Here is a 23,134-nt window from a genome sequence, read left to right as displayed (position 1 = left end):
AGTTATCCATAAATAAGATATAATCAGTATTTGGTTCAGTTTTTCATGTTGTCTGAGAAAACTGAAAAGATTAGTGAGGCCATTATTTTTGAAGGTTGACGATATGTTTTGTTGTGGAATTATTTATGATGATCATCGTATTTTAATAATGCGTAAACACGAAAAGTCTGAAAGGAAAAAATCAATACTTACTAATTTACTGTGAAATAAAATAATGGAAAAACATGTACATTTATGATGAATATACTGTTAAATTTAACATATAATATGATTTGGGGGAAAAAAAAGAGGCTCATTTGTTTGTCTGCCGGCACCGAGGGTATTTTCCGGTCAGAACAAATGAGCGATTGATTTTACGGTCGGACATTTTGAATGTGACACAGTGTCAGCCAGCTATGTCGGCAACCAAGTATGTCTGTTCATTATTAGAGTAGTCTACATTTATTTTATTTTATTTTATTGCCAGATGGCGCATTTATTTGATTCAGGGCCTACAAGGTATTAGTTTTGAAATAATGTATTGAATAAAGGTGAAATATCTGCATCGGGGTCTATCAGTTTGAAGGTAAAGTAAGTTTTACTGTGTACTTTTGCTCTCAAGCTTTCCATCTTCACTGTTAGAGCTAGCTAACGTCATGCTAGCTAGCTGAGTCGAAATTATTCATTTTAAATACGATAGTAAGACAGTAATGTTACTGTGCTGTTCGTATTCAGAGCAGCAAAGTTAATTGTTCGGGTGGAGGTACGAATTTGTATTTAAAAATGGTGTGTCGTCAGTGACAGCATTCATCAGCTTGCATAGATGACAATCGTTGAGCCGGTGTTTATTTGTTTATTTTGTTAAGGCTAGTTGTTTATTACTCCTCTCAAGCATGCACGTATCTTTAAAGATGCGGCGATTAATAACGATCTGAAAAAAATGACGCTTTTTTTTTCCGCTCAGTTTACACATCCGAGCCATGGCCTCACTGTCAGAAGAGGTGCTTCTGGTGGTGAAAAAAGTTCGCCAGAAGAAACAGGATGGCACGCTTTACTTGATGGCTGAACGCATAGCGTGGAGTCCAGAGGGCAAGGATCGCTTTACAGTCAGCCACCTCTATGCGGATATTCGCTGTGAGAGATCTTTTCGTGCAAGCATTACAGTGCAAAAGCACCGTGTGATGGAGTGTTACTTCTGCTCTGTTCAGGTCAGAAAATCAGCCCGGATGGCAAGGCGAAAGTTCAACTCCAACTGGTCCTTCACTCCGGCGAGAGTACCACATTCCACTTTTCAAATGATAGCACCGCACTCAAAGACCGGGAGGCTGCTAAGGAGCTGCTCCAGCAGCTCCTGCCCAAGTTCAAGAAGAAAGCTAACAAGGAACTGGAGGAGAAAAACAGGTGAGCTTCTCAGGAGCAATGTGACAGAAATGTTCTCGAAAACCTGGAATGAGTGCTTAAAACACCTCCCAAATCATCTTTCATGAATAAATTCAAGAAAGGAAAAAAAAAATTGATTACTAAAATACATGACTTATTCCAATTCCTGCACTGCTGCTCACGCAAATAATGTTCAATTTGTGCTATTTCAGTGGCGTTTTTCAGACAAGTGACATTAATTTTGACTATTATATATTTATATTTTTAACTGCAATTCATCAGCCAATGAGAGAGTGTTCCCCAAGTAACAAAAGGGCTGAGGAGATATGTTGAGAAATAATCACGTCGTACCATTTTACATTGAAGGTGTTTTTTGAATAGATTTTCTACAAGCAATATCACAAAATAACTTTCGCCAAAAAGGCCTTTTTCTTTGTCACTTTTGAAGGTGGCCTGGTGTTTAGCTGTCATAACGTTTGGTCCTTTTGCCTATGCATTTTCCTTCTTGGCCATTAACACTGGCAGATCTCTACGATTTGCCCTTTCCCTACTACTACTACCGCAATGTAGAGTGTGCTCACCGGAGAGCAAAATATAGATTGTCTCAGTGGTCGTTATCTCTTTCAATGCTCATTGATTTAATCTACTGCTTCCCTTTAAATTGCTTAAATTTAGGCTTGTAAAATTGGATTATTTCACAATGTAAAGACAACCATGTTTCTAATATTTAGTCCGCCTTTACCAGTACGAATGGAGAGTTGATTCATAAACAGAAATGCTGCACTATGGAAAAGTAAACTTTTCAAAATGCTTTACATCCTGTTATCAGGCATACACTTCGAATCAAATTTGGACACACTTTGTGTCTGTGTTCAAAAACAAACCATACATAACCGTGGTGAAACTGTTGACTGTTATTGTATGTTTCTATTGTTTCTTTTTAACCCGTAGGATGCTTCAAGAAGATCCGGTGCTTTTTCAGCTCTACAAAGATTTAGTGGTCAGCCAAGTGATCAGTGCTGAGGAATTCTGGGCTAACCGATTGGGAGGCCTAAACCACACAGACCCCGCAGTATGCAATAGTAAACAGGAAGTTGGTATCTCTGGAGCTTTTTTGGTGAGTGACTCACTCAAACCTTTTGATCCAGAATTTCAGCTGCATTTTAAAGCATTTTTTGATCTTTGTAGGCAGACATACGGCCTCAAACAGACGGCTGCAACGGCTTGAGATATAATCTGACAGCTGATATAATTGAATCAATCTTCAGAACCTATCCTGCGGGTAAATATGGCTGCGACTCTTTCTTTGTATGCGCAATCTACGTGTGTACACAATCAATATCAACTCCATTTGGTGTTACAGTGAAACAGAAGTATTGTGAGAGTGTGCCTCATGACTTGACCGAGAAGGAGTTCTGGACGCGCTTCTTCCAGTCGCAGTATTTTCATCGGGACCGCATCAACACCAGCACACAGGACATCTTCACAGAGTGTGCCAAACTGGATGAAAAAGGTAGACGGCAAATACGTACTGGTTATAGGTAGGATCACATATATGTCATTATGTGATATTATATCTAAAAATCTTGTGTTGCGGTGAAGGGTTAAAATCAATGGTGGTCCAAGGAGTTAAGAACCCCCTGGTTGACCTGCAGTCATTAGAAGATAAATCCTTGGATGAGGTAAGAGTTACCGAAATGATGACAGTTAGTTTCCTTAAAATGATTTAAGTATTGTGGAAACTGAAATTAAAAACTGTCTCTTCCAGGACCCTTGTTGATTTCTGATTTGTTTCCCCATGTGAAATAATGGAAATTGAACGAATCTATGCCAGAGTCAGTCATTTCAGACGGCTTAAGAATAATATTTCACGACAGGTTTTATGGTGATAAAATTTGTTTGAACAACTGCAATATGTAAACCAACACAACCTTCAAGAAAAAAAAGTAAAACCTGAAGATAGACATGCATGGTTAAACTGGAGTCTTGCCTGAAACGTGACTCCTAATACCACAGTTATTTTTTTTCCCTGTCTTTTTGAATAATTCTTGCAATTAAAACTCACAAAAGACAGAGAAACGCACTAAGGAGCAATATAGTTTGACCCCGAGACGCGAGTGACCTGATTTAAACTTACTTCTTCAAAAACAGGCTTGAGGCCAGTTAATGCCACGCCCACTTGAAGTTTATTGTCAAACTGAGCATAAAACAAAGAGAATTATTACTTATTATGGGTTTAAGAGAATGCCCCCACTAGCTGTGTGCTAACACATAATGGAAAACACCATTCATTAACCAGCTCTCAGATAGCATTGATAGTTGCGGTGTCATAACTCTTAAGCAATGGCTATTTGAACACAAATGGTGAGGCAACACATGTAGACAGACTATCAAAGTACTCACAGCCAAGTTTACTCTCACACCTAATGTGATTGTAGTAGTACTTAAGATTGTATTATACTCCCCCTAGGTATGCACATCTGAATGAGCAGCACAATGAATTGAAGCATTAAAGCATGATGCACAAACCGTTTTTTTAACAATGTTTTTAATATTTGTATTCTGTGTTTATGAAATAAAATATGACAGAGCACAATATTCGATAATGAAAAACCCCTTTCAGTCTCTCGCTTGTCTTTGTTACAGGGTTACGGTGTGCGCACACCACTGCCCTCCACTTCGAATTCAAACCGAACAGTGAAGGAGAGTAGCAACTACGCCATTATAAAGCGCTTCAACCATCACAGTGCCATGGTGCTGGCAGCAGGCTCACGCAAGGGGTAGAAATATAGTTTGAGATGTAATACATGAAGAACGTCCTCATTCTAAAGTTTCACTGCCGCTGTTTTCAAGGGAGAATGACCAAGGTAGCGAGACGAGCAGCACCGATGGAAACTCGCGGGATTCCGACCTCTTTCAGCCTCCCATCAAGAAGGTAAAAGGGTTCCGTTGTTGTTGTCTTGTTTTGTTTTGTTGTCCACCAGATAAAGACACAATGTACAGAATCACAAATGTTTCCAATGTTTCTCAGGTGAAATTACAAGAAGCCATAGAGTATGAGGATTTGCAAAGGGAAAACGGACCAAACGTGGTTGCATTAAACCTCAAAAAGTCAGACAGGTTAGCATTATTTCCCTTTTGGCTTGCTATACTCTCACAAGTGGATCCTTCGTGACCACTCAAAACCTGACATTGGATGATGCTGGAATCGGTCTCTTTCTGAAATATTTGTATTGTTCTCCAGAGTGCTTTTCATGTAGTTCTTTTAATTCTTCTTCTTCTAAAGGTATGCTCATGGGCCGGTGCCTCTTCAGTCCCTCAAGTACACAACGAGCCAAGAAATCATCAACTCCGTCAACCACATCCGCCACGAGATGGCCAATTACAAACCCAACCTAACTCAGGTTAACTCGGGCACTCTGCATTAACTTGATCTGCTCTTGCACAACTTTTTCTTACTCTTGCATCAAATCGTGTTGTTGTTTGGAGAGCGGTACTCTATGAAAAGCTGCTTCTTCTGAGAAAAGAATCCCTATTGGATGTAATATAATTACAATATACCAAACTGTGGGCAATGGTGTATTCTCCAGCCAAGCCCACTTCAGATTCTTCTTAATTTGGATCTCTTGAGTTCTGCATTGGATCATGTCTTGCAAATATCTAAGCCTAGTTCCTCTCTGCAGGTTTTGACCAGCGCAGCAGCAACGTCCGCCATTGCAGCACTTTCTCCCGGCGGCCTCCTCATGCAGACGGGATCGCAGCAAGCCATAAATCGTACGGCATTTTGCAGTTGCAGAATCTCAGTGGAAAACATTCCACTTCCTCTGATAGAACATCCTGCCCCCCCCCTCTGACCCCTCCCAAATTGATTTTAGTTGTTTGCCTTTCTTTCCATTTGCAATATTCGCAGAGATGGTACCGTCTGACATTCAAGGGGAACTGAAGCATCTTTATACAGCTGCTGGGGAGTTGTTGAGACACTTCTGGTCCTGTTTTCCCGTCAACACACCATTTTTGGAAGAGAAGGTGACTCATTGTGTAAAAACATGACTGTAAATCACATGGTGTCCCAACCTTTTTCATTTCTGCTGATTTTACACAGCGGTATGTGGGCATTAATTAACATTCCAGACCAGTTGGTTTGCCTGGATTGACACTTTTGAAAGTAACTTGGATGAAATAACCTTTCATACTGTTATGAATAATTAATGATTAATGATATTCATTGATCTGAAGCAATTGATCATCTTAATGAATACTCCCAATAATTAGGAAACAAGTATTCAAACACAACACTGTTTTCTAAAATTTTCTGCCAGTGTTTACATTTTCAAATAATCACGACTACAACATTCCTAGAAAATCACAATGCCCCATCACCGGTGAGGTTTGTTGGGGTTTTTTTTTAAGACCAGGCTACTTGGTGCCCGAGGGGCACCATGTTGGTGACCCCTGACTTTGATCCCTGTATGTCTCATTGCTTTCTACAGTTGATTAAAATGAAGTCCACCCTCGAGAGATTTCAGACGACGAAGCTTTGTCCTTTTCAAGAGAAGATTCAACGTCAGTACCTAAATAAAAACGTAAGTATCTTTTTCACCTGATGTACCTACAGTCTGTACTTATGTGGAAGTAGATGGCTAAATGTAAAAGATTGATTTGGTTTTTTTTTTTCTGTCAATTACATACAAATATGCATTTCGATACGTTGGCACAACATAACATAAAACCTCTGCACATAAAATCATTTTCCTCTTTTATTAACTCACGTTGTGCTGATTTTGAGATGGGCAAAAATAATCAGGTGACATGATGTGTATTGTTTGTACGAGCTGTTGGCTGAATAAGGGTTCCCATAGCTTTGTAACTCTGGAAGCTCGCCACAAACCATATCTGTAGCTGACAATATCAAACAATTCACTGAAAGCCAAGAATGGGAAAATTTAGCTTCTACGATCCTGTTGTTGTTCACGCTCCTTGGTTGACATTCCTCGATGGCACTGCGTCTATATTTATTCCAGGTAATATTTATATATGTATATATTTTTTACATCATGCAGAAGTTGGAAAGAGGAGTGCATCTATTTTGGCAAATTAAGGAATAGAAAGTACAGAGAACTGTTTTCACTGTAGGGAGTACAAGAAAATAGTTGTCTGTAAAAATAAATAATCAAGTAAAGTACTTTTACTTCAAAAATCTGCTAAAGTACATGAACAAAGTAGATGTACTTTGTTACTTCCCACCACTGATTGTCACTTGTTTTCACAACCAAACGAATAGCATCTTTACAAACAACCTCTGCAAATATTTGAGTAGTTCCAGGCAGTGTTGAGACTTCACATTCGATTTATCCATTGATGACTGAATAGTTCTCAGATATAGAGTCAGAATCTTACAATGACATTAAAACAGTACTGTAATTAGCGAATACATTCCTTGATTAATCTTGTTTCATTGACTCCCCTGCAGCTCACAGCACACTTAGAGCAAATGCTACAGACTGCATACAGCAAATTCCACGTCTGGCAAACACGTCGCATGATGAGGAAAACCTGAGGCCGGATGCATCATTGTCGAAAGATAATGAAGACAAAGTGGGCAAAGATGTCCCGTGGAGGCCTTCGGCGCCTGCTGAGACTACAAATCGCAGCCAGGTGGCTTCACGGCAGGCTCGTGATGAAGACATCGACGGATGCTGCTGCTGATGCCGCATCAGTTAACGTTTGAGAGGCAAACGGCATTTTAGTCACAAAAACTTGTTTCTTACTCTTTGTTTTCTTTCTACGGATGAGAGATTGGCTTCAGTATTGGGACTTTTATAATGGTACAGTACTGTATGACCACATTTCTTATGGAAATCATGTCGGCTCTGAGGATGACAGGCAGAGGACTGCCAATGTTTCATCAGTGTGGAGAAACCCCTCCAGGAACAGGGCAAAGAATGGAAATGTGTTCCAGAATTAGTGAATTTAGCAATATTCTAATGCCACCTCACACTGGAGAGTGCTGGGTGTGTGTGAGACACGGTTCGCACTGTCTGCACTGTACTGTATATATCAAATGTTACTCTAGATGAAAGAGGTAACGCGTTTTTGTTGGTAGCTGTAGCCCGGTGATTTGGATTCATGCCTTCATTTCAGGGAGAGAAATAAACGTCATCTTACGAGAGTTGGCTTTTTCTCTCAATTTGCGGATTCTTCATGAGGCGTGTCGCCCATCCACTTAAGATGCAAAACATGCCCAGTAGTCAGCACGCTTTCAGGAAGTCGCCTCTTCGCCAGCTGATGGAGGCTGGCCACTCGGCTGCAGCTCCCGCGGTAACGTGAGTGATTTTCTCGAAAAAGCGGAGCTACCTAAAGATGCGCGGCGGACAAAAAGCTGTCAACGCATCTTTGTGCTCACACTCGGCATGTCATCATTTTTTTAATTGAACGACGACTTGACCAAAACAGCTAGCATGCTTGCTATCGTTCTCAAAGAAAGAAAAAAAAACAGTGAGGGCATGTAAAAGAATCCAGCTATATTTTCAATATTTTTTTAAAGTACAGTGAATATATATCAAGCTGTCGTTTAGAAAACGAGCGTTTAATTTCCAGGGTCAGCAGACGTGTGTGTTTGTGGTCTCGTGACCGACTCGCCCCTTGAGGTGGTTTGCGAGAGCGCCGCTATACCACGTAAACGAATGAAACACTGCGTTCCGATGAAATCGAATCTAATATGTTTGTCATGTGAGAATTCGTCAACCGTTAGTATTTATCGAGGTAACTCGACAGCTCCATTGTATGACGTCACTTTCGATTACAGAGTTTACATTTTTCCGTACAGTACTTCCTGGTGAGGTCAGTCACGTGACACATGCCTTCTAGGGGTTGCTTAATTTACGATGGTTCGTTCCCCTCCTAGACATTGGTTCCCAACCTATGCTAATAAACGTTATTGATACCTCTTGAACAGAACATTTCCTACACCACAATCCGCTGCTGTGACATTCTCTTTTGACCATGTTATGACCACAAATTTATCAATATCATTGTGTAACTCAACTGTTCTTCCTGTTTTGGTTGCATTTACTGTAGTCCCAATTAAGATGCCTGTAACTAATCCCATTTATTAGTACTCTTCCTATATGCAAAACAGGATTTTGCGTGCTATTTTTTACTGATTAAGGTCTTAGGCCTTAGTAAGGGTTTCTCCACCAGTGCGTGTAAGGCACAAGTTGATATCCAAACCCCAAATCACGGATAATCAGGTTGGCAAATACTTTCTGCTCTTTTTTTAATTTTTAATATGAGTCAGCCATTCTACTTTTAAAAGCCAGGTTCAATAAGCCGCCTAAGGGAATCCAGGATAACTTAGTCATTTGTTCCAGAGCAAAGTTGGGTTCTGAATTATAAATATTGATGATCAGCCTTTGGTTTTTAGGTCAGAAATAATACTAAGATCCAAGATACTGTATTCACCCACTTACAGTAGTGCCAGCAAATAAAAGAAAAAGTCAAAGATGCTACTACTTTTCACTTTTTCAACGACTACTTCTAAATATAGAGCTTTTACCTTTTACTTACGTTTTGTAAATTTTGTGTTTAAGCTTAAAATTTGTACTGTCTACAGTTTCCTGTTTAAAATCCAGCTGTGTCACGGCGACTGTGTGGGCTAATACTTTATAACCAGAGTCATGGCTGACCAATTTGAGGGGCTTAAAAACCCTGCTGAGAGTCATATGATTCCACAGTGTACGTGACCAAGCACAAACGTGACTAGTAGAAACTCTCTGTCTTGCTCTTTTCCAGTTGTGGACAACCGTGAGAGAAGATGCCTCGGATAGCAGTCGTACCAGATGTCCACAGTCATGTCCTGGCAGAATTCGACTGCCTCGACCCTCTCCTCTCCACTCTACGCTTAGACTCTAGCAGACTCAAGGTAGATATAATCACATTTACTGTTTTACTGTTTTGACAAGCTCCATATTGAAGTGTTAACTGATCACATTTTGAGAAAAACAAAAACAATAAATCTCCACGCTGTATATCATTCGGATCAGAAGTCAAGCACCCCCCTTCCCCCAACCCAAACCTGCAAAAAATGTGACTAATGCCTACAATGGCTAAATCTAGTCCTTATAGTCCTTATTAAAGTAGTGGGATGGTTGTAGCTTATCCCAGCCAAATTCAGGCAGGTAGCAGTGTACATCCTGCTGCTTTTTGATGTTTTGAAGCGGATTTATTCATAACCGTTTCTCCATCAACTTTTATAAGTCAAATCGAATGAGGCCTAAGAATTTGCACCGGTATGACTCTGTATTTCCTTCGTATTGTCTTTCAGTGTACATGTTTGGCTGTTTCGAGGAAGTGGCTAGCGTTAGGAACGTCAGCTGGAGGGTTGCACCTGATTCAGAGGGAGGGCTGGAAACAAAGGCTTATACTTACTCACAAGGTAGTATGTGACACAATATTAAGAGATACCTCACCGGGTATTGCCGCACATCATGAATTCATAAAAATAATTCCTGATTATTTGACATGGCCTGCCTGTCAGGAAGGATCTATTACTCAGGTGTCGTGCTGTCCACATGATGAAGACTTTATTGCTGTTGCAACAAGGTAAAAGTTGTCCACAAAGTGTATTTTACACTTCGTCGTCTCTTTATGATTGACAATGTGTGGTCCAGTCAGGGTCTGGTGGTTGTGTGGGAGCTGCAGCTAGAGCGCCGTGGACGTCCAGAGAGAGTGAGTGTGTCCTGGGAGCACAGGGGCCAGAACATCACCGCGCTCTGTTGGGACACCAACGCGCTCAAGGTTTTTATCGGAGACACGACAGGGAAGGTGTCTTCTCTCCGGGCAGCATCCTCTAAGATGGGAAAGGTACTCCCAACAAAGTGTTTTGCCTTAATTTCTTTTTGATCCCTTCATTCAGCATTGTTTAAATCAGCAGTTCTGGTTAGTAAAATATCTTGACAGTGAAAAGTACGCATGTACAAATAACACCTTAGTTTGCCAAATTTAACGTATGTATATTAATACTGTACTCACTTAAACACTTAAAAGTAAGTGTATTTCAAGTAGGACTACTGACGCCATTTTGTTTGCTTGTTGTTTTCTTTTTTGGGAAGTTGTAGGCTTTTCCTCTTTGTCTTTCCCTTCATTGGCCTTTCTTTCTTTCCAAAGACTTTTTAAAACACAAATTTCTTCGGAAATTGCTTACTTTTTTTTTTTTTTTTAACCTAATGTATCACAAGGCTAGGCTAATTGGTTTGTATGTACAGAGGCACATTATTTTCAAAATAAAATATATATTTTTTCCAATTTCTTTGTGCGGCCTGAAATCGAATCAACCACGGGACCGGGAGTCGTTGTGGCACGCTGCAGTATTAGTAGTACAGTAGTACAATTTTGTAACACCTTTAACTCGATTTTGTTGTAATTTTACAGTATTTATTGATGATTATTTAAGCATAACATGTTTTTGTCGTCGTTTGTTGTGCAGGGTTCAGGATTCGTTATGTTTCCTGTTCAGACAGTCACCACTGTTGACTCCAAAGTGGTTCAGCTTGGGTACCAGGACAGTCGGCTGCTTGTGTCTTCTCTGAGCCGCTGTTACCTCTGTGACACAGAAAAGTGAGTTGGATCGTGATGGCTTTGAGTAGAGGTCAACAACTTTTTTCGTTACTGATGTCGACATCTTCACTCGTGATTAATGCAAAGGGCTACCAGTTTGACACATACTTCTCAAATGCCCAATTTCTTTTTTTTTCATCATCTAATTGTGGGTGGGGTTTTTTTCCAATCAAGTCATCTTTCTTCATGCTTTTATATTCTGTCGCCAGGGAGAAGTTTTGGCGTGTGGGGAACAGGGAGCGTGATGGGGAATATGGAGCTTGTTTTTTCCCTCAGAACAAGGGATTGATGGCGGGTCAACCCCCGCTGCTCTACTGCGCCCGGCCGGGGTCCCGGATATGGGAAGCCAGTTTTAATGGCGATGTTTTAAGCACACAGCAGTTCAAACAGGTGCTCAACTGCCCTCCTTTACCTCTTATCACATACAGGTAATAACCTCCAGGTCTTAGCGATACAGTGACCGCTAACTTGCTTAAAACAATTCTCTGAGTGATATAAAACTGGTGTTTAAAACCCACTGTCTCTTCCAGAAACGAGCCACAATACAATCCAAGCCAGAAGAGCCCCCAATCAATTGCCTTCCCAAAGCTACTATATTTTGGGTATGAGTCACACACTTAAATGTTTTGACAGCTTCTGTATTTGTAGTGAAGTGCCTATTCACATCAGGGAAAGGGACGACCGATGAAAACTAGCTTTTAGCTAATTTGAGCAAATTTACTTTTTGTAAGAAATGTTGATTCATATACTTTGTCCCTTTTTAAAAATAAAGAAAATGAAATTGATACCCACAATGTGAAATCAAAATCCCACATTTTCTCAACATGTAATGGAATATCAGTTGACTAATTGTACCTTTTTTTTTTTTAAATAACAGAGACCAAAACTTGCTTACCTGGACTGATTCAGCTATTTATATCTTTACACCTCACAATGGCCATGTTCTTCTATGGACAGAGCTCAAAGGTACACTTAATACTCAACGCTGTGTGAAAATTAACCCTAATTTAGGTAGTCAGCACTCTTTTTTTTTTGGGGTGTTGCAGATGTGCTCGACATCGCAGTCTACCGCAGTGAGCTCTTCTGCCTCCATGGCGGCGGCCGTCTGTCCCACCTCTCCCTGTTGTCCGTAGAACGCTGTGTTGAACGCCTTCTGCGACGCGAGTCCTGGCCTCTGGCGGCTTCGGTCTGCTGTATGTTCCAGCATACCATCAGCATCAGTCGGGTATGGTGGCTCGTGTCCAACATGGTTTTTCTGTGTGTCTTTTAAAATTCAAGGTGGTTCAAAACATTTGACATTATTTTGTTGATGCCGTGTTGGATATCTGATTCACTACATGTTTTAGGTACATGAAGTGAAACAGACGTAATCTGGAAACACGCAATGCCTTTTCATTGGCAGGGAATGTCATTTTCCCCGTGAAAAAAAATTGACAAGGTAAAATCCACACAAAAATTGAAGAAGAAAAAAAGCAAAATGTCACTAGGCTACGAAATTCTGTTCACTTTTTGGGAATACCCTCTTATCATAGAGGCAAGGATATTATAACAAAACGAAATAAGTACAACTGAAATTGAAAAAAAAAATTGCAAATGACGTAAAATAAAAACTACAGCGAACTGAAGCTATATTTTACGTTAATAACACTATCGCAAAAATGTCCTTTCTTCCATCTTAGTCAATTTGATGAACTTTTGGAATTGATTTTAAATCGTAGTTTGCTGTGATAAGCAATACTTTTTTTTTTTTTATCTTGCACTCAAAATAATGAAACAAAGTTTGTTTAAAAAAAAAAATCATTACAACTAAATTTGAAACATTAAAATTAACTAAAAGCTAACTATGATGAAAAATTCAAAACTGAACTGCATAGAGGGCAGATGTTTGAAAAAAAGTTTCAGTCAAAAAAAATGCATGTCTGTTATTTGTGCTTTCTGCCTTATTTTTGTCTAATTCAGGCCAGAAAATCAATTCCCATCGAGCGCTTGGAACACCTTCGATCCCAGCTCAGTTCCAGCACTCACCCCGAGTTGATTGGGCAGCTAGATGAGGTGATTGCCAAGCTGGAGCCCCTGGACTCGGCCTGCAGCAGCCGCAGAAGCAGCATCTCATCTCATGTATGTGAAAATCACGTTTCCTAGAAGTTGACGTTGATGCATCCTCGGGATGCGCAAATATTTGCAATTTGATTTCAAAAACCGGATGCAGGTCATTCATTGATGAGGTTAAAAACAATAAATAAATAAATAGTGCATTTGTAATATAACAATGACTCATTCACATTTTTACTTTATAATTTACATTTAATTAAAAAAAATATTCACTTATTAAAATTCTTCAAAACTCACCCTTGGAACTGTGAGTTGGATGTGCTAACCACTCGTTCACTGTGCCAGCAAAAGATAAACTTGTCCCAAATAAATCTGTGAACAGTGTTCCACGTGCGAAATCATATCCTGGTCCTGCGCGACATGACCTTATCACTTCTTCTAAAAATCCAGGAAAGCTTCAATGTCCTGGACTGCGGTATCTACCGAGTGATCAGTCGCCGAGGGAGCCGGTCTGATGAAGAGACGAGCTCCCTCATGAATCAGTCCGCTTCGGAAGAGGAGCGGCTCAAAGAGTTCAGCTTTGCGCAGGAAGAAGATCAAGTGGACCACGGTAAGAGACACTTGAGACGCCTGCTTTGAAAGTAAAAGGCCATCGTGCACTTCTTATATTGATGGAATTGTTTCAGGACTTGTTAAATTGATTAAACAGGGGTGCCTTGAAAAACGAGTCACTGGACTTATGAGCTGTTCTTCGGATGATTATTTTATTTATTTTAATTTTTTCTGTGAGGGGAGGGGTGCGAACGCAGACCCATTTCTCTCAAGGCACCTCTTATTTGACATTGAAATACTGGAAATTCATACATGTGAAGAGTGAATCTAATAATCCAGCCATGTCTTGACCATATTTCTAATAAGACTGCTCTTCTCTGTGTCATTGTATGCCACACACGCATCGCCACCCACGTTCAGTTTTATTTGTATTGCACGGCATTTACCTCTCCTCATCCTCCTCGTCCTGCGGCGACATGCATGCGGTCTCCACTCTCTCATCGTACGCCACCAGTGCTCCATCCATCTTTGTGTTTCTCCTCTGGCTCTCGCCCCGATATTCATTCAGATGCGCAGAGCGGCGAGCGGGCGGAAGCAGAGCGATCCGAACAAGGCCTGCAATTCCATCTGCCCATCTCATTCCGCACCAAACCCCCCCGCATTGCACTGCAGGCCGTCAAAGACAGGTGAACAGTCGTAGCAGCAGTAGTAGTAGACACAAAGTGTCACAACAGCTGCAGTGTCTTTCTGAGATGTGGATGCAGCCGGGTCCGAATAGTTTGGGACTTTTCATTATAGTTTTGGGAGGGGGCTTTGGCTTTTTTAGGGGAGGGGTTCAAAATTCGGTGAATTTTTTATTGGTTTTTAGAGCACGTTTGTTGGTACATATCAAGGCCTAACCGATTAATCAGCTGACCGATGTACCGTATTGGCCTGAATATAAAACGGTGTTTTTTGCATTGAAATTTAACTGAAAAAGTGGGAGTCGTCTTATATTCGGGGTCTAGACATTATACCCATTCGCGACACTAGATGGCGCCAGATATAATTGAAGCGAATGCTGAACTTGACTCCCCAGGCCAAAGTGAACCCCTGTCACGAACAATAAAAATAAAAATAGCGGTTGCACGAAGAAGAAATATAAAAAAATAGCGGTAAGAAAGAAAAGAGAAGAAAATAAAAGAAGAGATAACAGAAAATGGAGAAACGTAGCAACAATCTGGAGAAAAGTGGGTCAAATATCGGCCAGGTTAACCGGCAGCTGAGGAGAAGTTATGATTTAATTTACATTTGAAAAACCAGAAGCCATTCTTTTACAAATGTGATTACACTTTAGTTTACATATTTAAATGTTCAGATATTAAGGTTTGAATGAGGCAAAATAACACGCTTTTTCTCTCAAATATATTATAATAATTTGTTTCAGATGTACTGTAATTATTTTCTGTATAAAAATTAATTTGAGTCTTGAAAAAGAGGGGGTCATCTTCTAGTCAGGGCCGTCTTATATTCGGCCAATACGGTAACTAGCTCTTTTAAAATCTACTATCTGTGCTTCCCAATAAACTCAGAACATTTTCACTATAGTTATTGTTAATTTTGTAACATGTATTATTTTTTCCAAAACACTTTTATTTCATATTTTTGTTTTAGTTGTTTTGTTTGTTTTTGTTCATTATAATAACCTTGGGATGTGGATGAGATTATGATGGGGTTTTACTCAAACAATGAACTGAAACTGAGCTGAAACGACTCACTGAGGTGTAGCGGTGGCTTTTAACTTCCCCTTTCCAGTGAAGATTTCAACCCACATCAGTTTTATTTTCACGCTCTTCATGAGTTTGCTGACATGTTTCATTGCCAGGCATCACGCTCATTTGCCGACCAATCCTGCAAGTTGGCTACTCTATTAAGTGGAGAAACTCATCAACGCTCTCCCTCCCGTCCCTCCTCTCCCACTCTCAGTGTTTCTAGTTTCGTCAAGAAGACGACCGAGAAGATCAATACGCTCCAGATGAACTCTGAGCTCTGGCAGCGACCTGACTTGAGAGAAGGCATTCACGCCGAGATGTCTGCCACCTCTGCTCCGTTCTTGGAAGACGCAGATATTGAGTGAGTACGCCAAGATGCAGTTCTACATTGATTAGATGTTGGTGATATGATTAAACCGGTGACTGTGAACTCGCCTCAGGGTTTATCCAGACATGCCTAACACAGAGTCTGAACTGCTAGAGCTTCAGTCGGCCACTGAGCATGCCATGTAAGTACAGAAAATTTGTTGAGGTCAAAGGAACTATTTTAGTTGAAAGATTTTTTTTTTTTTGATGGCAGAAAAGATTTGTGCAAATTTTCCAGAAAAAAAAATATCTTGAATATAGGCCACAAATAATCACAGAAATAAAATATCAAATACCTTGTTTATTAACGATTATTTTAAAAAGAAAGCTGTCAGGCCGTTAATGGTTAAACTCCTCTTGTAGTTCTCTCTTTGATTTAGCATTAGCATTTGCATGTTGTGGGCACCGCACATTGTCATTTAACTTCCACTTCTTACTTTCAATGTCTTTGCAAACAACAAAGCGTATGAGGGGAAAAGTGGTTAAGATTGCACGACTGTCCGTGTTTTTATTATTGATTTGATGTCAACTGTTTTGTTAAGCGCTTTGTGATAGTTGCAGCTGTTGTGAAAGCGCTATATAAATTAGAATCTATTGTATTGTATTGCAGCCACTTATTGTGCCTTTTATAGATTCCTATCTGTTCATGGAATCCATGATACGTTAAGATTGCACGACTGTCCGTGTTTTTATGTTATCTGTGTTGTTTTTATTATTTGACTTGATGTCAACTGTTTTGTTAAGCGCTTTGTGACAGTTGCAGCTGTATATAAATTAGGATCTATTGTATTGTATTGCAGCCACTTATTGTACCTTTTATAGATTCCTAGCTGTTCATGGAATCCATGATAACTTGATCAAATTCATAAATGTCCTTGGAACAGTTTCTTGATTCCTACTTTAAGTTCTTTGAAATCTCTTTTTTTTTGATGGCAGAAAAGATTTGTGCAAATTTTCCAGAAAAAAAAATATCTTGAATATAGGCCACAAATACTCACAGAAATAAAATATCAAATACCTTGTTTATTAACGATTATTTTAAAAAGAAAGCTGTCAGGCCGTTAATGGTTAAACTCCTCTTGTAGTTCTCTCTTTGATTTAGCATTAGCATTTGCATGTTGTGGGCACCGCACATTGTCATTTAACTTCCACTTCTTACTTTCAATGTCTTTGCAAACAACAAAGCGTATGAGGGGAAAAGTGGTTAAGATTGCACGACTGTCCGTGTTTTTATTATTGATTTGATGTCAACTGTTTTGTTAAGCGCTTTGTGATAGTTGCAGCTGTTGTGAAAGCGCTATATAAATTAGAATCTATTGTATTGTATTGCAGCCACTTATTGTGCCTTTTATAGATTCCTATCTGTTCATGGAATCCATGATACCTTGATCAAATTCATAAATGTCCTTGGAACAGTTTCCTGATTCCTACTTTAAGTTCTTTGAAATCCCTCTGGGCAGCAAACTAGTTGCGTCTGACTTTGTTGTCATAGCAACATGCTTAAAGGAGAACTTAAAGTTAAAAAAAAAAAATTTGCTTTTTGCTCTTGTTGATATCTTTTTCGTCAATGATGTGTTTTGCGCGCCCACTAGTATAAACATGTTATTTCGATTAATATTACAGTTGTTGAATAGGAACTAGTTGCGTCTGACTTTGTTGTCATAGCAACATTCTTAAAGGAAAACTCAAGTTAAAAAAAAAAAATTGCTTTTTGCTCTTGTTGATATCTTTTTCGTCAGTGATATGTTATGCGCGCCCACTAGTATAAACATGGTATTTCGATTAATATTACAGTTGTTGAATAGCAATTAAGCAGATGAATCCATCCATTTTCTTCCAAGATTTTTGGCCTGTGCTGTTGGCTGAAACTGATTTGAGATTGTCCTCAGGCTCACTTTGCGAACATTACGAGACCAAACCCAGATAAAAGGTGAGCTGTGCCATTCGCAATTCAAGCCTGAGGGCGGTTTCACACCAATTTCAGCACAGGCCAAAATGCCAGCCCCTTGAGATAGGTGAAAACGGACGGAGAGATTCATCTACTTAGTTCTTATTCCACAAACGCAATCTTAATCGGGCCAATAGAACATATTGCAAGCAAATGTTTACTTTGCGTTCCCCTTAATAATAATATTAATGATAATAATCACAACTCAGTAGATTTATTTATCATGCGGGTCCCTAGCTTACTTTGATATGAACAGAGTATGAAACTTGTTCTGACATCAGTTTCCAGATCCAAGATCCCTTGGTTCTACTGGATCCACATTTCCTGGAAGAAACTCTCCAAGAGTGGCTCAAGGCGCTGGAGCGAATCCTCAGGCCGGCTCAGCCTTCAGACACGGATGAAGACACGGAACCGCTTTCAAACACATCTTCACACACACCAGAAGAGTCGACAGAAGAACCGACAGAGAGCTCACTACAGGAGAACACCGAGATGCCTCCAGAGGCGGAGCGCAACCGTCAGCTGGCCTCAGAAAATGGAACGGTGGCATCTGAAGAAGCTTTGCGATTGGTGTCCCCCATAGCGCTGCCCTCCGATCTTCTGGTTAATCTCACGCAGCTGGCCACGCTTTATGCAGAGCTGAGCTGCTTCAGCAAGGAGACAAAAGGCCAGGAACTGAGCTGCGGGACGTTCCTGCGACGTTACTTCTTCTTGCTGGACCAAGAACGCATTAGACGCATGTGTCTGCTATGCCGCCAGGAGCAGCAGGACGTGCAGAGCTCCTTCATCGAGGCCATGTTAGGTCAGAAATCCCTTGTTTTTGTCACTCATTACTACATTTGCATCAGTAGCCTCACAAAAAGTTACAGTAAAGTGACATTTTAGATGCTCGGTTTTCACCTCCCAAAAACTGACAAATCGCATGGCTCAGCCACTCATTTCCTAGAATCTATGGGCATTCATCAGAAGCGTTTCGGAAGTTTTGTAGAAAGCTTTTCACAGTGTGAGCTTTTATTAACAAATCAAGACAACAACTCCTGCTTGGTAACACTTGGGCAACAGTGATGTAACACATCCTGTCAAAAGTCAGACCTTCAGAATAAAAGTACCCATTACAGTTAGAGTTTCAGCCACGCTTTCTTTGGCCACATGACTTATTTAGCAGTCACACTTAATAAACAGGCACACAATAGTTTCCGTTTGACTTCAAAGCAGGGTTCTACTGCACATTATCAGTGACCTGGTGCCCCGTGGCCACGACGTGATTGTATCGGGCCAACCAAGGTTCACTGATGTTGGCTCGACTGGGCCACTACAAATTTCAAGTGTAAATATGGTTAAATCAACATGTTCTTGCTTTTTTAAAATATTAAATATTACAATATTTTGAGTTTTAGCTACTTGAATTGATCGCTCATTATTGATCTTATTACCACAATGTACACATTTTGTTATGTGTCAGGGCCTTCCATAAGGAATGGCGTGAGCAAGATGTAAAGCCCAGAAAATTTCAAATGTTAAATATGTTGTTAGATATACTGAAAAAAAAGTGACTATACAGAAGTAATATTTTCTTTAAAAGCTTAAAACAGCATAATGAGACTAAATGTGAAATAGTCATTGAAACAAATATATTAGGAATATACCGAACCATTGCCAGTTCTGGCAGGGTCACCACAGCATAGCTCATTGTGCCACTCAAAAAGGCATAACGTAGGACCCTGTCAGGCAACAAAGGCCAAAGAAAATGTGGTTGAAACTATTACACTGCCATGCTTTTATTTTGAAGGTCTGACTTTTTACAGGGTGTAGCACCCCAACTTGTCTAAATGTTGCTGAGCAGAGAGCTTGCTTTGTAGTACAGTGTACAATTTGCGTTCTGTTCAAACCTTTTTAAACTGTATGGCAGAAAGTTAAACACTTTTTATTCAACAGAATTTCTATAACTGTGTGTAAGAAAGGTTGGGCCAAAAAAGTTCTTTCTCCATAGGTGTGACACAGTCCAGTAAAGTGGTGGAAATCATTCACAGAGGAGATTTACAGAGATCACTACGCTATCTGCGAGAACTGCAGCCCTGGAGTCCTCCCGTTCTGATCGCTCACTTACACAGGTCAGTCACTATCGGGGTTCTCGCCTTTGTGCAAGTTCCGTCGAGTACATAAGAGAATATGTCCATACGTAGGTTGTATGACAAGCACGGTGAAGCGGCCGTGCGCTGCTTTGCCCCGTTCTATCCCACCGTCACCCCTGCAGATGTGATGCGGATGGCTCACAAAAGCCACTTCCTGGCCTACCTGGATAACCTGGTCCTGTCGCAACCTGAAGAACAGAGGTACACTCGCAGCTTGACACTTTTTCCTGAAAGAAAAACAATCCAAGTGTGGCGACGCTTTGTTAAATTCTCCCTTAGGTTGTCATTCCTGCAATCTCTTCTTGAACCGGAATCACTGCGGCAGGAGTGGTTTGAGCTGGCACTTAGCCACGACGCGCCTCAGCAACGCGACACGATGACACCCGAGGGACAGCCCAGGTCTGCTCGTCACGTGGGGAGAACAATGTGGAAATTAGGGCTGCCGCCAAACAGTTGATTAAATTCAAATCGCCATGGATAGTAGAATGCAATTTTCAAATCGAGAAAGCTGCAATTTGGAAAAAAAAAAAAAGTCTCACTGCCGTCAAATCCAATTTCAAAGAGTTTGTGTAAATTTGTCTTTTGTAAAGACTGAATTCTGAATGTTGTCTTGTTCTCGTGAAATGATTGTATCTTCAACAACTAAAACTCACATCCATGTGAAATCACAACCTCTGTTGCAGGTGGAATTCTCACTGTTTCAGTTGGGGTTACGGGCGCCTCCTCGCTCTGCTGATCCAACTTCCCGCAGACTTTTCGTCCAAGCAGAAGATGGCAGAAACCTGCCGCGCTCACGGGTACCTGTACTTCCATCTCACTTCTCCCACACCAAAACAAGAAGTCTGTAGTCAACTGACTTGTTTAAAGTGTTTATTTGAGCATCATCATTGTGATGATGTTCACAAATTGGACTTGAACAAAAACACAGCAGAAAATGGAGCAATATAATTTTTGGCTTCTGAAATTGAAATGAATTTATTCTGTGATTTACATGAATGCATGTCATCTCTGCAATATGTTTGTGTGTGTGTACAGTTACTGGACAGGTTATCTCCATCTCTGTTGTGAGCTACAACGCCGCCCCGAAGCTTTCCAAACAATCTGTCAGTTGGATGATATAAGCCTGCTGGAGGACCTGGACGGTGGGTTTCACTTTCCTCGTTTCACCCCGCACTGGCCGTTTCAGTTTCTAAACGAGACCACTGGTGTGATAGGAGGGTCTCTCGCAATTTCTACACATCGCCGCATTAGCCATTAAAGCATAGTAGTCGTCGCCGTCGGATTTTTTTGGAGTCAATGATTTCCGAGTCGACAGGAGTCCACATCTTGATTCCTGCATTTATTTCAGTTGATATGTTTATTTAAGAACCAGATCTTGAGGGCTAACAATTATCGTCTGCGGGACAGGTCTTTAACGCACAGGCAGTATTGGTACTTGCAGGCATATATTCTTTATCCTCCTAACAGTAAATATTATAGAGTGCAACTTTGCTTTAAAAAAAAACATAATGCAAAACATGTTCTTGTTTTTTTTGGGGGGGTAGTGAAAAAGATCAATGGCATTTCCACTGATTTCAGCAATTCAGATATGAATCAACTACTTTTTTCTTCACAGCCAGACACCGAGAGTAATGCAGCTTGGTTACTAATGTCAACTTTAAGTATAGCTACTACAGTACACAATGCACTCATTCAAATGGATGACTCTGCCTGTTCAAGAATAAGCCACTCTGAGCCATTTTGTCATAGCAGGCTACCTCCCTTCATTGAATTTCAAGCTATGAGGTGTAGCCGCACTGAAAAGCAATTTAGCGCTTGTCAATATAAGAGTAGGTGTACTATCAAAGACTGTTTTTCCATCCAGGCGTGGAGCCTCAAAACTTGGCCGAGTGGAAGCTCCTGATCCAGTTGGCTCAGGACGGCAGCCATACGTCAGACGTGAACGGAGACACTTTGTCCAACGGCTCCGCAGACTGCAGCAGAAAGATCAACCCCGAGGCCGTCACCCTGCGCCTGGCCCGTACGGTCGGGCCGGAGCGCGCCGTGGCTGTCCTGGAGGAGTGCGGGGTGCAGCTCAGTCTTTCTCCTCACTCGCAGCTGGTGTGCGAGCTGCTGAAGGTGGCCGAGAAGCGGCAGCGGTAAGTCGGGCCTCGAGACGGTCGAGCTTGCATAATGTGCAAAAAAGTTATCATAGTATGCATGTAGTATACTCAAACTGAAAGATTGAAAGAAATTATTACAACTCTGTGCATTTGTACATCGACGAGCTAACAGAAATGAGCATTGATGTTATGGTAATTATAAACCTTCAGTTTGCTGCTAGGTGCTTTTTTTGGGATATGGGGGCTTTCTAGTGTGGTCTGAAAAGTTGCTAAAAGTGCGAAATAGGCATCGCTGCCTCTGGTGGATGTTTCCCATGTGACGAGTCAATCGTGTCTTGTGTTTCAGGGCGACCATTCAGACGATGCTGGAGCGCTGCGATCGCTTCCTGTGGTCCCAACATGCCTGACCCACGCGCATGCCAGCATCTTACGCAGGGTTTACCTCACATTGATTTGGATTAATTTATGTGCTTTACTACTAATCAAGGTACTCACCCTTAAAACATCAGTGTGTTAATTGCTCATATTTTGCACGGGCACTCTCTTGTTTGCGACTGAATGTACTGTTGGTGCAATACAGATTTTTAAAGGCTGTTTGTTTTGCATGTGCCTTCATCGGTAATTTACGATGTAAATAAAAAATTTAAAAAAAATACATTATCTCATGTTCCATCGCAATTTCGAAGTGTTTTACGTTTTAACATTAGCAAACTCTAAAGAGGACTGCTTGCGCTTTAGAAAATGGATGGATGACAGTTTTAGCATCTTGGCAGGATGTTTAAATGAGCTATAGAAACAACAATAACAAATACGGCTAAAAAGTTTTAAAAAAATATGACTAGAACCGTTGAAACTAATTGAGCATTTTTGGATGTGACATTTGAAGGCACACAAGTAGACGAAGCTAATGTGGATCAACGTTAATAACAAGTTAATGACACCGGACTCCTGAGATTGTATCGCACAGCTGCCGCATCAAAGGAACAAATTGGGAATTCACATTTGAATGTTCTTGTTTTGTAACATTATAACGATGAGTCACTTTGACCTTTTTCAATCTCATTCCTACGTTGAGTTTGCCAGACTTCCTTCTTCCTTCTCTAACTCTGGCACAGAAACAATCAGCTACTTTGATGTGTGGGGTGGGTTTTTTTTTTGTGGACTTGCACAATGCTAGAATTAAAAAAAAAAAGTTAACGCATTATTGTCTTAGTTTATTTCAACAAAAATGCAAACAAACACGGTGTGGCTCAGGGG

At 40.6% G+C, this 23,134-nt stretch overlaps 2 protein-coding genes across 4 annotated transcripts; both read left to right on the top strand.

Moving 5' to 3' along the window:
* Window positions 1-366: 366 nt before the first annotated feature.
* Window positions 367-7,526, top strand: gtf2h1 (general transcription factor IIH, polypeptide 1). The gene is made up of 15 exons (XM_019857001.1): window positions 367-565; window positions 944-1,113; window positions 1,188-1,380; window positions 2,311-2,476; window positions 2,548-2,641; window positions 2,723-2,872; window positions 2,962-3,041; window positions 4,006-4,139; window positions 4,213-4,294; window positions 4,391-4,479; window positions 4,646-4,763; window positions 5,043-5,133; window positions 5,270-5,385; window positions 5,850-5,942; window positions 6,830-7,526. Exons 2-15 carry the CDS (start codon window positions 960-962, stop codon window positions 6,914-6,916), a joined length of 1,647 nt encoding a protein of 548 aa, XP_019712560.1. The 5' UTR covers window positions 367-565; window positions 944-959; the 3' UTR covers window positions 6,917-7,526.
* An 81-nt stretch (window positions 7,527-7,607) lies between these two features.
* On the top strand, window positions 7,608-22,480 carry hps5 (HPS5 biogenesis of lysosomal organelles complex 2 subunit 2). 3 transcript variants are annotated; one of them, XM_019856966.1, is made up of 23 exons: window positions 7,608-7,677; window positions 9,151-9,280; window positions 9,683-9,793; window positions 9,896-9,960; window positions 10,029-10,221; window positions 10,844-10,974; window positions 11,184-11,402; window positions 11,505-11,576; window positions 11,852-11,940; window positions 12,021-12,199; window positions 12,934-13,092; window positions 13,477-13,636; window positions 14,147-14,264; window positions 15,544-15,690; window positions 15,770-15,838; window positions 17,925-18,445; window positions 19,634-19,754; window positions 19,827-19,976; window positions 20,055-20,174; window positions 20,459-20,572; window positions 20,811-20,917; window positions 21,640-21,913; window positions 22,224-22,471. In XM_019856966.1, the coding sequence occupies exons 2-23, from the start codon at window positions 9,173-9,175 to the stop codon at window positions 22,282-22,284; spliced, it is 3,288 nt and encodes a 1,095-aa protein (XP_019712525.1). In that variant the 5' UTR covers window positions 7,608-7,677; window positions 9,151-9,172; the 3' UTR covers window positions 22,285-22,471. The 3 variants fall into 3 exon arrangements, with proteins under 3 accessions (XP_019712525.1, XP_019712524.1, XP_019712526.1); XM_019856965.1 differs by having other exon boundaries at window positions 7,611-7,682; XM_019856967.1 differs by lacking the exons at window positions 7,608-7,677; window positions 9,151-9,280; window positions 9,683-9,793 and having other exon boundaries at window positions 10,033-10,221; window positions 22,224-22,480.
* Window positions 22,481-23,134: the final 654 nt, after the last annotated feature.

Source organism: Hippocampus comes, unplaced genomic scaffold (genome assembly GCF_001891065.2).
Source record: "Hippocampus comes isolate QL1 unplaced genomic scaffold, H_comes_QL1_v1.1 scaffold186, whole genome shotgun sequence".
Classification (NCBI taxonomy): domain Eukaryota; kingdom Metazoa; phylum Chordata; class Actinopteri; order Syngnathiformes; family Syngnathidae; genus Hippocampus; species Hippocampus comes.
The sequence above is the reverse complement of the archived record's forward strand: the minus strand, read 5'-3'. Positions and strand labels throughout refer to the sequence as shown.

Coding starts and splice junctions, on each gene's coding strand:
- hps5 (XM_019856966.1), top strand. CDS start 9,173: ATGCCTCGGATAGCAGTCGTACCAGATGTCCACAGTCATGTCCTGGCA. Junction 15,691..15,769: donor TTGGAAGACGCAGATATTGA/GTGAGTACGCCA, acceptor AACTCGCCTCAG/GGTTTATCCAGACATGCCTA. Junction 15,839..17,924: donor TCGGCCACTGAGCATGCCAT/GTAAGTACAGAA, acceptor TTCTGACATCAG/TTTCCAGATCCAAGATCCCT.
- gtf2h1 (XM_019857001.1), top strand. CDS start 960: ATGGCCTCACTGTCAGAAGAGGTGCTTCTGGTGGTGAAAAAAGTTCGC. Junction 1,114..1,187: donor CCTCTATGCGGATATTCGCT/GTGAGAGATCTT, acceptor TGCTCTGTTCAG/GTCAGAAAATCAGCCCGGAT. Junction 4,480..4,645: donor AACCTCAAAAAGTCAGACAG/GTTAGCATTATT, acceptor CTTCTTCTAAAG/GTATGCTCATGGGCCGGTGC.